Here is a 14,765-nt window from a genome sequence, read left to right as displayed (position 1 = left end):
ACTGGGGGGCGGACCAGCCTCCTAGGGCTGAAGTTAAAGTTAAATTAAAACTCACTCCCCCCCCCCCCACTTACACTTCCATTTCTGCCCCCTGTTTTATGTTTATGTTTTTTTTTAATGTTTTATGTCTTGTCCTTGTATGTTTCTTTGTAAAGAGACCTTAAGGTTATGAAAGGCGCTATATAAATTCAAGTTATTATTATTATTATTGAAGTTAAAAGCATCAATCTGGTGCACTTTGAGAGCAAAATGAAGAGATCTATGGATACATCTCTCACAACCCAGTCTCATGGCATTTCGTGTTCACCAACACGATTTTTAATCTATTGATTCGTGTTCACCAACATGATTTTCTGCTTTTTTTCATGTTGCACATCACGATTTTAAAAGCAATGTATTTCTATTGGTAGTCTCACAGCATTACGTGTTATAGGAAGACCGGAAGCTGTGTGGTTCATAAAAGCATGTTCTTACTCAATATCAAGCCACGATTATTGCTTTTATTTTGAATCGTATAATTTCTGACTTTTGTTGCCGTCTGTGAGGAAAATAAATGGGGCTCAGAGCCTCAGAATACTGAAATCTGTATTTTTGAAAATCTTTTTTTCCTTCTAATTTGTTATTCTTTTCAAAATAACACACTGTTATTTATCACCAATAACACACAATTATCCTTGTTTTTATTTATTTGTTTGATTCCATAATCTCTGGCTTTTTTGGCGTTCGTCAGGAACTGAATCTCCAAATAAAAATAACCAGAAACAGACGTAAGCATTTCGAGCGATTACCCAAGATCCTCAGCTATGGTTTAAGCTCGCCGATTGGATGTTGGATGTGCATTTGATCTAATTCATAGGTAGGTTATATTTACACCATAACGGTGCACAGCTGATATAAAAGGACTTGTAGTTTTTAAAGATATTACAGATTTTTCTTTGAATATAAGAATGTAAATACTGAGTCTGAAATAGTATAGCAATATGCTGTAAAATTATGTGAAAGCATGAATAAAACTACACATCTTCAGATGTTGTACATACATAAGTGTCCTACACTAATAATACAAAGTTATTATGGCTGTGTGTACCTTGTGTGCAACGCCTAGTGGTAAAAGCACGTTATTGAATTATTGTTTTTATGTGTTATATTTGATTAAAAAAATATGAAGAGTACATACTTACATAGGGGGAAAGTAGAAGGTCAATGATAGAAATATAGAATATAAAAAATCAAGAAGATACTATAAGTGATCTCTACAATAAAACAGTTTAGTGCAGGATGTACAAAGATTAATAGGAGGAGGTGCAAAACAGAAAAACGAATGAACCTTTATTCAAACATTAAATAATACTTTAGATTAAGGTCTTCTTTTAAATAAGAAAAAAGCTTTGGGGGTATCTACAGATAAATATTAAGCCTGACAAAGTACTTAACGTCTAATATATTGCTTTTCCTGCAATGTCCCACTACAGATGTAGCGATTCATTTCAGACAGTTTGAAACGCGAGGGCTGTGATTGGTACGTGATCTGCCCTCGCTCAAGGGAAAACCTCCAGCTTGACTTGAGACCGCCCCCGTGATAGATAAATGTAATTATAATGAAGCCAGCTGCAATGGATCATTGATCCACCAGGGGGTGCAGTGGGGTTCCACACTGGAGCTCATGTGAAATAAAGTGAGATACAGTACGCTGGATGTACAGCGGAACTTTGTTAAGATCCATATGTCACGGATATCATACTACTGTGCTAAATAAGAGACATGTAATCATTTACAAAACATCACCATGTTGTTATTTAACAAAATAATTTTGTTATTCGAAAAAAACGAACTGGAGGAAATGCAGCCCGGCTCTCGATTTTTAATCCTAATTTAATCATCATCTTCACCACGATCATTTATGTTTATGTTCGCCGAATTGACATGAAATCACTGACACATATGAATATACTGTATTCAACTTCATTAAAACGTTATTAACGTGCCTAAACTCAGTAATTCACCAAAAATATGTATATTTGAATGGAGCTTCGTCGGTCGATCAGGATCCCAAAGTGTAGCGGAGGGATCCTCATCTGGATGAACTGTGTTATTTTCCCCATAAGGAACAAGTCGCTGCAAATTATCCCGCTTATTACATGGCCACATTCTCAACAAAGTAACGACATGACTCCCAATATTAATTGAAATGCTTTTATGGATTTAGAAAATGTTTTTATTGATTTAAAAAATAGTTGTATGTATTGAATTAAATTGACATGCATCCGCTAAGAAAAATAGTCCGTTGTTACCGTTTTTTAAACAGTGTGAATGAAACGGCAGCTCTCAGCTGTGTATTTACACAACTAATGGCCCATCAACCACAGCTCTCTCCCCCCCTCCCCCCCTGATCTTTCTTCTCCAGCAGCTAAATTAACAGTAGGTTACTCTGAGTGACCATAGACTGTATGTGACAAGCTTACAGTTAGTGACGTAACAACACCATAAAAGCTGGTGGGTTGAAAGCAATACGGGAGGTAAAAATAACTACAATAATTGTGATTTATTTATTGTGGCTTTTATGTTTTTAGGTATAAAATGTTATGTAATTCAGGCTTATAATTCACCCTCCTCTAAAAGCCTTCAACAATGACAATATTCATAGTAATTTAATAAATCCTTCCAACACACATTGTAAAAAATAGCCTACTGTAAGTTAAGAAATCATTTCATTTCTTCTGATGTAACAACAATAACATTATAAATATTAACATAGCTGAACATGGTATTGCACATTTAGCTTTGAGTGTTACTGACCTGAGATGTTTTTATTACATGAATTAAGCTGACTGAGGCTTTTTAACATACAGGGATGCAAACTCATCAGGTATGAAAAAGGTGAAAAGGGTCCGAGCACCCGGGTCCCCCACCCCACTGAATGACAGAGGATTTTAGCAGTCAGAACAACTAAAGCAGCAGTGTTAATAATAACAGAAACGCCAAAGAGTCACATCTAATAGAAATATATAAAAGCATTTATTTTAAATTGTGGAGCAGTCAGTTTATAATTTTGGCAGCACTGTTGAGCATTTTGAAAATGTATTTTCGTGCCTCTGTGCAAGGCTTAAGTCTTTTTATCTTTATAGCCACATGGTGTAAAGTAACTAAGTTCATAAACTCAACAAGTACTATACTTCGGCACCATTTTGAGATACTTGTACTTTATTTAAGTATTTCAAAGTTTTGCTACTTTGTTATTCTACTCCACTACAGTTCAGAGGTACATGGTGTACTTTGACTCCACTACATGTATTTAATACCTTTAGTTACTTCACAGATCTGAATTAATTAAGTGAAATATAATCAAGTGTTAAATCAGACTTTAGTTCCACCTGGAGTAAATCCACAAGCTACCCTGCAGTATACAAAGTCATTCAAACTAGCTGCACCTTTACCAGCTTTGAGAACACTTTCATGATCAATCATTATAAAACATATCATATCTATTATTCTGAAATAGACCAATCTGCACAATGACTACTTTTACTGTCGCTACTTTCACTATATTTTGATGATAATACTTTTCTACTTTTACTTGAGGAACATTTTGAATGCAGGACTTTTACTGTAACAGAGTATTCCTACGCTCTGGGACTATTACTTTTAGTCAAGTACAAGATCTGAGTACTTCTACTTTTACTCAAGTACAAGATCTGAGTGCTTCTACTTTTACTCAAGTACAAGACCTGAGTGCTTCTACTTTTACTCAAGTACAAGATCTGAGTAATTCTACTTTTACTCAAGTACAAGACCTGAGTACTTCTACTTTTACTCGAGGACCAGATCTGTGTGCTTCTACTTTTACTCTAGTACAAGATCTGTGTGCTTCTACTTTTACTCAAGTACAAGACCTGAGTACTTCTACTTTTACTCAAGTACAAGAGCTGAGTACTTCTACTTTTACTCAAGTACAATATATATATATATTAGGGCCGGGACTTTAACAAAAATTAACACATTTTAATCGCACTTATTTTTGCCCTGCGGAACGTTCCTCACTGGATGAGTTTCAGGCGTACCGATTATACTGGAGCACCAACTAACGTTCATGACTTCAGACAACAACAAACCACAGTGAACAATAGTCAAACATGAACGAAGAAGCTGATGAGACCGCTTTGGTTGGCCCCGTGGATGGGACATTTTGTTTTAAAAAAACGGACGGATGGAAGCGTTGATAAGAGCACGGTTGTTTGCAAATTATGCAAAAAGGAATTCGCATATCACCGCAGCACATCAAGCCTCAAGTATCACCTCAATGCAAAACATATAGCAGCTAGCGTGGAAGCTAGCGTGGACGTTAGCCCGACTCCGAGTACAAGGACCCACACCATACTTACCCTCAGAAATCGGGAGCATTTCAAAATGCAAAATTGGGGGGGGGGGGGGGGGTTGGGGGGGGGGCTAGTGGATCGCCGGAGCTGTCAGATTAACATTAACATGCTTATTGTAGTTGTAAGTGCACTGCCTTGCGGCCTGTAGCACCGTCCTTGATGGAGCATATGTGTGGACTGGACCTGCATTTTAAAGGAAAGGAGTGAGCAGAGAGTAGAGCAGTTGTCGATTCTTGTTCTGTTTTCTGTGAATATCTGCCTCACCCTCTCAGACTTTGAGTTGCGCGCGCTACTAAAGAGACGTGTTACCATGGAAACCAAACAATGGTGTAGATGTATTAAAGTCCGAGTGGAAACAGTCGTGTGTAAATCTGATTTTGTCAGAAATCGGGAGAAATGCGGGAGAAATATGACCCCGGGAGGAAACCGGGAGAGGGCAATGAAATCGAAAATCGGGAGGGTTGACAAGTATGACCCACACTCAACCAGATGACTGGTTTCAGGGCCAGGATAACTAAGTCCACGTCTGAAAAAATAACCAGCTCACTGGATTGCACTCGACTGTAGACCACTTGGAGTGGTAGAAAATAAGGGGCTGCAAAAGGTACTACAGATTGCATCGTCTGACACAACATATGAGCTGCCATGCAGAAAGACAGTGACAAAAAGAATCCAGCAGCTTTATGACAATGAAAAGGAAGATAAAGTGAATTTATTGGAGAAAGCCGAATGTGTTGCCCTGACTGGGGATCATTGGACCTCGGTAAGCAATTCAAATTACCTCTGTGTGACGGCACACTTTATTGACATCTTCTCACTGTTCTCAGGTCAAATATTTATATGTGATTAAAAATGCGATTAATTGCGATTAATTAATTACAAAACCTCTAATTAATTAGATTAATTTTTTTAATCGAGTCCCGGCCCTAATATATATATATACTTATACCACCTCTGTTTATAGCCTATGAAAACAACTATTAGAAATAGAAGGCTAAAGCTAACGTTAGCAGATAGTGACAATGTATGCTAGCTAGCTAGCTCAACGATTCCTTAAATAATATTGCCACAGAAAAACTTTTCAGTTCACATCATGCTCTGCCGCTCCGACAGGGAGCTCTGCTCTGAACACCTGAACGGCCCGTTCTAACAGCTGTTCACCAGCGGTCCAGTCTGTGCCACAGTGACTCCGGACGCACATTTAATATGGAAAGCCAAAAGTGCCATAATACGGGGGTGAAAAAACGCGCGAACATACGGGGAGGTCCGTTTTTTCGCGCGAAAAAACGCGCGAACATACGGGGAGGTCCGTTTTTTCGCGTGAAAAAACGGGCCAATATACGGGCGAATGTTCGCGCGGTTTTTTATATGATAATGAGCCCCTCCTTCTGATTTCCTTAGCCAATAAGTTAAAAGTGTCTGTAACCAATCAGTGAAGGGTAAAGCCAGACCAAAACAATCTGTAGATGAAAAGTTCCTGACATGGTGAGGCTGTGCTGTAAATTGTGCATTATTCCAGATTCAGGGGACTAAGTATTAATTTGCCTTTGAATATAATAAATATATCAATCAATATATCAATATAACCTGCCTTCATTGTTTTTTTTAAATAAAATGGCATTACCCTTTTCCTTAAACCTCTGGAGTGTGAAGTGAAGGTATTTTCTCAATTTTTAGATGTCTCCTTAAATCCACTTTTAAATGTACTTCTTATAACATGGCATGGTGTTACATGTCAAAATGTTCAGTAGTCTCTGGTGTTGCTAGAAATGCAAATTCACTCACCTTAGAGCACTGTCTTATGAGAAACCTAGCTTAGAAATCCGATTTTTGGAAAACTTCAAAACTGTTGTGAAACACATATGTACTCATGTCATCCATTTTTTTTGGTGTTTCAGATTTTGTTCACCAAAGTCTTTGGTTCACAAAAGTAGTGAAATATATCAATTACACTATAAGCCTATATAAAAGTGTTGTTCATGTCTAAAATGAAAATGTGTAAATTATAATTTAGAGTAAAATATTTCCATCCCTCTACTTTCACCACAGAAAAGTTACATCAGGACTGAATAATGACTTCATATTCCATACCAAGGTTTATGTGATGTGTACAAATACAAATTCAGCATTTCAACTTTATTTTTCAACCAACTATTTATGTTAACATATGAAACTGTAAAATCTCAATATTTCCAATATCAGAACTTTTTCAACCAACTATTCATTATAAATGTAAAGACAGGGGGTCTTTGTCCATGGTCTTTGTCTGTCTTCCAAGACAGTGGGTCTGGCTGCTGTGTAGGTGGGGCTGATGGTGCATGGCCTGCTGGTGGCTGTGTCGGAGGGAGGTAGGTGGGATTGTCCCGGGTTGATGCTGGTGGCTGGATTGGAGGTACGTCTGCTAGGCGAGACTTCTTTGCTGGCTGGGTTGATCGCGATGGCTGTGGTGGAGGCCTTTGTACCGAGGTGTATCTTGATCTTGTGGCAGGGACAGATGGAGGCCGCTGTAGTGATGCTGGTCCTTTGGTCCTCGGTGGTGATGGCTCTGGTGAAGGCCCTTGAGCAACGGTAGATCTTGACCTTGGTGCAGGCACAGATGGAGGTTCTTTCTCCTAGGCCCAGGCAGCTGTGAAATCTGAAAGAAATATAGGACAATAATTACTACTAAGTTCATTCAAATAAAGTTCAAGTGGAATGTTTCTAAAGCACAAATAACAATGCACAACTAAAAATAAAATGGAGAGGCGGGACAGGAGTCTCTCTCTTACACAGGTATTTTCCAGTTATTTCCCATTCAATATAAAGTCACAGACACAAATATAACTACATCTATAGGTGTGTATGTGTGGGACGAATACAAGTTGATGTTATTCATCTACACATGTTACCTCACTTTTACACACAGAAATCACTTTTACACAGAGTAAACGTTTACTAACGGAGAGTCTATTTTGTCACAAGAGAAAGTTCATGACTATCGATAAGAATACAAACAATACCTATGTGGGATTCACCATCAAAAAGTTTGTTCTCTTTTATCCTCCTAATGACACGCTCTACATGAACCCTCAGTCTGGCAATGGCCTGTGTCTCCCTCACCTCATAGGCTGGCATTTGCTTCTGCTTTGACAGAAAAGGTGGGCAGTACACCTTGCATTTGCAGCAATCGCTGATCAGGAAGCTCTTATCTACCATCACTGCTATGTTTTCAGTCAACAACGCAGCTATTCCAGATTGTTTGAAAATCTCCTTGTCGCTGACAGAACCACCATACAGACTGGAAACAAATGTCACTGCACCATGTGGGGCTATGCCAACCAGGGCTTTCATGGTGCAGTGAGATTTCTATGTAGAATACATTTCACTTTGGAGGAGGAGTGAGGATGGTGTTTGACACCTCAGCTCTGTGCAATCCAGGATCACCTGTGTGTCTGGGAAATCTTTGAATGCCTCTGGGAGGTGGGCTTGAACTTCTGCAGGTGTAAGCCAGATGCACTGTGACCCCAATAAAGTTGTAAGAAAACTTGTCCATGTTGCAATGATGCGGCTCACAGAGGACTGGTGTACGTTGAAGCGGTTTGCAAGGTCCCTCTCTTTCAAACCCACCGACAGGAAGCATAGAAAAAGGAAGAACTCGTCAATTGGCTGAAGCAGCTGTCTCTGGAAGATAAAAACAAAAAAAGGTTACTATATTAATGTCATGAGTGTAGCACACTATGGGAAAAACATTAAGTTGTTTTAGTTCTCTGATGTATTCAAAAAGGATTGAGTACTTTAGCCTTTTAGCCTACACAAAAGCAATGAAATGTCGGAGAGACATTTTCCCTTCAGTTTGTGTTTAGATTGTGTGTTAAAAGAGACATAACCTACCGTTGATGGACGTGCGTGTGTAACCACTTCTTCATTACTCTTGGCAGTTGATATCGCTCTAGTAACACAAACCATTTAATGAATTGAAGGCTCAATTAAAAACCAGAAGGCCATCAGGTGGTTATAGCTCGGGAATCTGTACACAAAAGACACATGTCAGTCATTAATTGACAGTAAATACAATCGTGTTAACTGTAACACATGGGCTAATGCTTTCCTCTTGTTTGCTATAATACATTACAATTCAAATAGACTGAGTAAGAAGGCACTAGGTGCAGGTATAGTAATCTACAGCAGTAAAATGTAGCAACTACATTAGCAGCAGTAATAATAATCTAAAACATACAGGGAACATTTTACACACAATGACTACGTTTACTCTTCATTCTTACGTGTGCAACTGGGGGAAACGCAGTGGATATTGACATACTTTTACTTTGGTAAGGTTTTGAAGATTTCCACTTGTAGTAAAATATTCTCAGTATGTTGTTAGTATTAATATGTTTTACTCCACCACATTTAGTTAACCTTCATAGTTTCTAGTTACTTTTTATATATGAAAACACAGGATTTATGATTCTACATGTTCAGTTCAGGAGTATTTTAAAACCATAGTATTTGTACTTATACTTCAGTTAAGTTGAGTACTTATTCCAACACTGCATGCATATAGTCAGCGGTCACACGGCAGGTAAACAGGATTCTTTATAAGCTAACCCATCTCAAAAACTTGGATAGAATTTAGCCAAAACATTACCTTGTATAGAATCGGATGTTGTCGTCGGAGCCAGCAAACCTCTGTTAGCAAAACTCTCGCTGGACTCTTAACTCCTGCAGTTGCTTCTGCAGATCCTCCACTGTTTTGGAGTTGTCTTCTGCAGCTTGAGAGGACATGTCCAGTGAAGCTGCTTCTGGGTCTATCCGCCTCATGCTGTCCCGCACTCTGCGTCTCTGTATCCACATCTGCTGGGCCTGCAGCTGTGCCCTGACAGATTCAGGGCCAATCTGGTTATTCCCAGCCACTATCTCCTTGATGAGGTCGTCTAGTGTAGCATCTGAGATGGTGGAGTATGTCCCAGAGCGCAGCATGTGGAACTGCCTGAAAAATAAACATGTTTTAAATATATGAGACCTACGGTATTCAGATTTACTTTACAACATGCATAGTGTAACATGGCTACAACCCCTCCTTGGGATGTTTACAATAAATTGAGACAAGATGGCACTTCCAATGTTGAAGACATTGCTACAAACCTCAATCGCCGTCTCACTGTGCGCAGAGATACTTTTAATATCTGTGCCATCTTTGTTGCTGTAAAACCACAGCTCCTCAAAAAAGAGATTTGCTCTCTGGAAATGCTGAATTGTGGGGGACCTCGACCACCCAACAAAATGAGTGGGGCGTGGTAGCCAGAATGACCTGCAACAACAGCAAAACATTAGATTACATTTATTGTCATTGTTGTAAAAGCAACGCATTTATGCCGTTGTGCCAGAAACGCACACAATGCGTCTATTTTATTGTCATTGCCCAGCCTAAAGATACTTTAAAAAAAAATGAAATGCAGTTTGGCATTAAACCAGTGGACATGCAATACACTATAGTTGTAGTATACAGTAAGAACAAAAGCATAAATGTGTATGGGCATAGAGATACATAGTTGCAGTCTGTGTCTTCCAACCCTGAAGACAGAGACTCCCCCTCTGGCACCCTTTCAATGTCCTCATTCACACGTTTGATGATACGTGGTGTACTACAGATGGCCAGACTGCCCTCGACGGGGGAGGGGGAATAGCGTCTCCTCTACTGTGGCAGGATATAAAGGTGGAATTTGGAGTACAGTTTTAAGTGGACAACTCGAGACTCAGAGCGTCTCACCAGAATGTTGTAATTAATAGCTGGCAACTACAGATTAAAAAAGGTGTTTATATTGGTATTACCCATATTTAAAACAAATAATTACTTTAAAATGTATTGGCCTGTTGGACACTTAGTACTCAACAATACTAGCACTGGTTTATCAACGAAAGCCTATGCTAAAGTGAACAATTATCACATCGACCTACCTTGTTGTGCGGGTGTGGTAGGCCAAGATCTCCGGACTTCAAGTATATATTCCCGAAGGTCCTGAAGTAAAAGATCAGCTGTAGGGACGTTAATTAGCCTGCCCCGTGACCACTCGAGGCTCCTTTCCATGGTTTCTAACCTGCCAGTAAACGGTTTGGTGAAATAGGGGAGAAGACAGAATTTGTAAGTGTGAAAGATCTCACACAACCTCAGTTTAGGTTACATGCAAAAACAAACTACATTCCTTTGTGTTGGTAGTAGTGTTAACTGTGTACGTTATTCTCCCGACCAGGAGAGAAGCTTTAAAATAGGAGACTAAATGGAGTCTCTGTGAAAGTTCAATTGGGTACTTTAATTAAAAGAGGCGCGGTAGTGTTACAGACAGAATATTGTTCAGTCAGACAAACAGCTGTGATCTGGCTCTCCTCGATAGGGAAGAGAAGAGCCCGGATCTCTCCTCCGGTGCTGTTTATATATCGTCTGCTGGCTCCTCCCCGCCAGCCGGCTCGCCTCGTCTCTAATGTCCGTTATTGCATTTAAACAGAGGATAGGTTCTTTTCACATTCAATATATGCTTAACACGCAGTTTCTCCTCATATTCTCTTTCATCACTCTTCATTTAACACATTCTAAACGCTGTAATCAATACTCTAAACAATACTTCTCGGCTCGTTTGGTTTCCGGTCATTCCGGATGTTGTCACATGCTACTCTCGTCTGTAAATAATGTATTCAAATAAACTGTACCTTCATTTAATATTCAGCATGGTAGTATCTCGACATCTATAGTTGTAGTGTTAAGTCAGTAGGCTTCGGTTTGCACCACTCTCTCATTTCGCTACTAAATTCACCTCTTCAGGAAATCGTATATTAGCCACATGCTAAATGCTAACCGGAGATGAAGGATTTTCAGAATAAAAGCTTAACTGCTTGTGCACAAGAATTTCTGGTTTTTCAGTATAAAAGAGCATTAAAACTGACGGCATGTTTAAACTACATTTCCCCATTAAAACATTGATTTTAATTTCTAACAGTAGCAATAGGCTTGGCCCTTACCTCGTTACTGTGGATTGTAACACGGCATGACCGGCATCATCTGTTTGGAGAAGTCTTGTGCAGTCATTTATTGTCCTTTTGCAACGCAAGATGAAGTTTCTCGTGGACATTTTTCCGGCTGCTGCTACTGCTGCTGCATGCTTATAGAGAGGCGAAGTCCCTCCCTTTCCGGTTGAGCTCCATGGGACCTTATTTCGGAAAAGGTATGTATTGAAGTAAATGGAGAGAGAAAGATTATCTTTCGATCCCGTTTGAATTGAACCACAAATTACACATATGATTTTTGTCAATTTAAAAGATAATTTTGCAAGTCAAATTTTTTTAAATGTGTCGTAAAACTGTGAAGTAACACTTTTTTTTTGCCTGAAACCAGTCAATGACCTACATCTCCCGTCGCGCACCACACACCAAGACGGCCGTCACGTTGGCACATTTCACTTATTTCTAGTTGCGTATTTTTCATAGTCTTATATTTCAACAGTTTTACGACAAACTGAGTTTTTTGACATGGAAGTGATTGTTTAAGATGACAAACATCATAAGTGTAATTCGTGGCACAATTCAAACGGGATCAAAAGATAAGTTTTCTCTCAAGATATATTGCCTGATCTTTTCCCTAACAGCCCTGATACCGAAAATTCATGGTATTTTTCTTTCTTCAGTGTCTGGAAAAGCACAATTATGTTGTTTTTCCGGTTTTGTAGACAACGAAAAAAGTAAACAATCCTTCCTTTCTAAAACAGAACAAAGAACACAAAAATGATGCAATGTGCAATTGCAATTGCACTGAAGAGAAACATTCGAATTAAAATTTTTTTTTTTTTATAAATTAATACATCTGAGGCTGATCAATTCCCATTTATTTGAAACATGAACGCAGGCGACAGGCTACCACCTTAAACAACTGGAGAACAGACAGCTGTTGCCAAGCAGTTGGGACAATTAAGGTGAAGCAGACCTTGGAATACTTTGCATTTATACAAAGATTGTAAGTGAATGAAAAGAGATAACACAAAAAAACGTTTCCTTTCCGAGACTCGAGCCCGGCCCTCCCGGATATTAGACCCTTTGACCGTTAGTCTACAAGCAGATAGTGGATAGATTTAGTTTGAAAGATATAACTGGAGTCCACCCACGCAGCGTCGAAGTGCGCATATTTTAGATATTTAATCATATATTTTCGAATATAAGGGGTAGAAAATATGATTCAGATAACCGCATAAATATGTGGGCACATTTTCAATGTATATTGTCTTGTATAAATTAAGTTATACTCTCGAAGGCATGTTTATGTTAAATATTGTATATCATTACAAACAGCAGAGGGCAGTATAGGACACGGAAAGGCCTCAGTGGGCATGCCGTAAAAGGGAATGTGTTGCTGAGCGCATGCCGTAAAGTAAGTGTTGTTATTATGTGTCTGCCGCAGACTTGGCATTCTGGCTGGAACGGCAACAACGTTCCCTCTGCTTCATTCATTTCTCCTGTTCAACAGGTTAGTAGTGTGTACAAAGATTATGTCATATTTCGATCTAAGAAGTGTTTTTGAAACTGTTCTTTATGTGTAGTTTAATGTCATTCTGTCAGCTAGTTCGGCTCCACTACAGTGGCTAATGGCGTCCGCTAGCTTCTTTGTTCTTCTATGTTACTAGGTGTATGACTCCCGTGCAGTAGTTTGGCTTACATTTCAAGTGTATTCTGCTCGTATAAATATGTGAAATGCTGGTCTGAGTTCATAATTGTTCATATTATTGAAATTCTAATAGCGCGCTAATGCTATGCTAATATTGTGCCTATGATGTGCTGCGTACCGGTACGCCGAACCGGTACTGGACTTGTAAAAAGTTTCGGTTCAAGTCCGGTTAAAACCGGAACGTCGGGAACCGGTACTTACGTATATTCTCCTTTTTGTTCTAAACCATCTAAAACCTTCCATAGATCGAGAAATTTGCGCTGAGAAAAGACGAAAAACATTGTTTTGGCTTCTGATATGGCGGCAATTACTGAACTCACGAAGTCTCGCAAAATATCGCAACTGCTCGCGAGATCTGTGTGACGTCAAGGGAAGCTGGCTTAGACATAGTGGACACTGACAGCGTGGGATGCTGGTTGCCATATTTGGTAGTGTAGCTAAGCTAACTCCTTTGCATGTATGGTGATATAGTGTCTGCCGAAAGAGCAACACTTCACCCAAACAATGTCAATATGCTGTTGTTCTTGAACAAGAACACATAGACTTGTACTCTTGCAGATTGAGTCTTGTATGTACATCACTATGTATGTAGTTGTGTTGTGTAGTTAGTAACACATGTAGAGTTATAGAAAATACATGGTGTAGACACAAGTTGGAAGGGGGCACAATAAACCTGACGAGTTTGAATTTGAGTTGATTATGAGTTTATTTTCAATTGATAATTAGCTCACAATAAGTTCACTTTAGTTACTCACACAACTTGACCCAAGTCCGGACTTATAAGTCCGGACCTGAACCTGAACCTCTGGACTTGAGTCCGGACCTGAACCTGAATGTGAGTCCAGGTACACAGCACTATGCCTATCAGTGGACAACAGAGCCAGGTTAAAGTGAGTACAGTCAACCGGGTTGTGTGTGTTATCACTGTATTATATACTGGAAATGAAGAAGGCTTTAATCCTTCATAAAAGTCATAATATGGCATGTGGATTTATTTCCATTTTTGATTAGAGAAAAATACGTCATACAGTTATTTTGATTTGCTAAATGTAAAGGTATGTTTTTTTTCCTTCAGATTTCACAGCTGCCTGGGCCTAGTGGCCCAGAGGTGGCGTTTATCCAGCAGCCAGAACCTTCATCTGTGCCGGCCCCCAGGTCAAAATCTACCGTGGCTCAAAGACCTCTACCACAGCCATCACCACCAATGACCAGAGGACCAGCATCCCTACAGCGGCCTCCACCTCCATCTGTGCCTGCCACAAGATTAAGATACACCTCGGTACAAAGGCGTCCACCACAGCCATCACCACCAAGGACCCGAGGACCAGAGGACCAGCATCCCTACAGCGGCCTCCACCTCCATCTGTGCCTGCCACAAGATTAAGATACACCTCGATACAAAGGTCTCCACCACAGCCATCACGATCAACCCAGCCAGCAAAGAAGTCTCGCCTAGCACACGTACCTCCCATCCAGCCACCAGCATCAACCCGGGACAATCCCAGCATCAACCCGGGACAATCCCACCTACCTCCCTCCGACACAGCCACCAGCAGGCCATGCACCATCAGCCCCACCTACACAGCAGCCAGACCCACTGTCTTGGAAGACAGACAAAGACCATGGACAAAGACCCCCTGTCTTTACATTTATAATGAATAGTTGGTTGAAAAAGTTCCGATATTGGAAATATTGAGATTTTACAG

At 39.8% G+C, this 14,765-nt stretch overlaps 2 protein-coding genes and 1 long non-coding RNA gene across 11 annotated transcripts in view; 1 reads left to right on the top strand and 2 right to left on the bottom strand.

Moving 5' to 3' along the window:
- LOC307022751 (glutamate receptor ionotropic, kainate 5-like) overlaps positions 1–14,765 on the bottom strand; it is a gene marked incomplete at its 3' end in the record, with an annotated part of 608,764 nt that overhangs the window by 82,310 nt on the left and 511,689 nt on the right. The window lies entirely within an intron of this gene.
- Positions 5,581–5,959, top strand: LOC307022454. The gene is made up of 2 exons (XR_013803399.1): positions 5,581–5,637; positions 5,680–5,959. It is a non-coding gene; the product is annotated as an uncharacterized lncRNA (long non-coding RNA).
- LOC307022355 (uncharacterized protein) lies at positions 6,457–13,482 on the bottom strand (the record flags this gene model as incomplete). Of its 9 annotated transcripts, none has more annotated exons than XM_079655126.1 (8): positions 6,457–7,008; positions 7,926–8,033; positions 8,244–8,379; positions 9,001–9,342; positions 9,498–9,663; positions 10,311–10,450; positions 11,367–11,554; positions 13,261–13,482. In XM_079655126.1, 5 exons carry the CDS (start codon positions 13,480–13,482, stop codon positions 9,045–9,047), a joined length of 1,014 nt encoding a protein of 337 aa, XP_079511252.1. In that variant the 3' UTR covers positions 6,457–7,008; positions 7,926–8,033; positions 8,244–8,379; positions 9,001–9,044. The 9 variants fall into 9 exon arrangements, with proteins under 9 accessions (XP_079511252.1, XP_079511253.1, XP_079511254.1 ...); XM_079655127.1 differs by having other exon boundaries at positions 7,980–8,033; XM_079655128.1 differs by having other exon boundaries at positions 7,980–8,033; positions 8,244–8,301.

Source organism: Notothenia rossii, assembly GCF_949606895.1.
Source record: "Notothenia rossii genome assembly, chromosome: 10".
Classification (NCBI taxonomy): Eukaryota; Metazoa; Chordata; class Actinopteri; order Perciformes; family Nototheniidae; genus Notothenia; species Notothenia rossii.
This window is presented reverse-complemented; position numbering and strand designations above follow the sequence as displayed.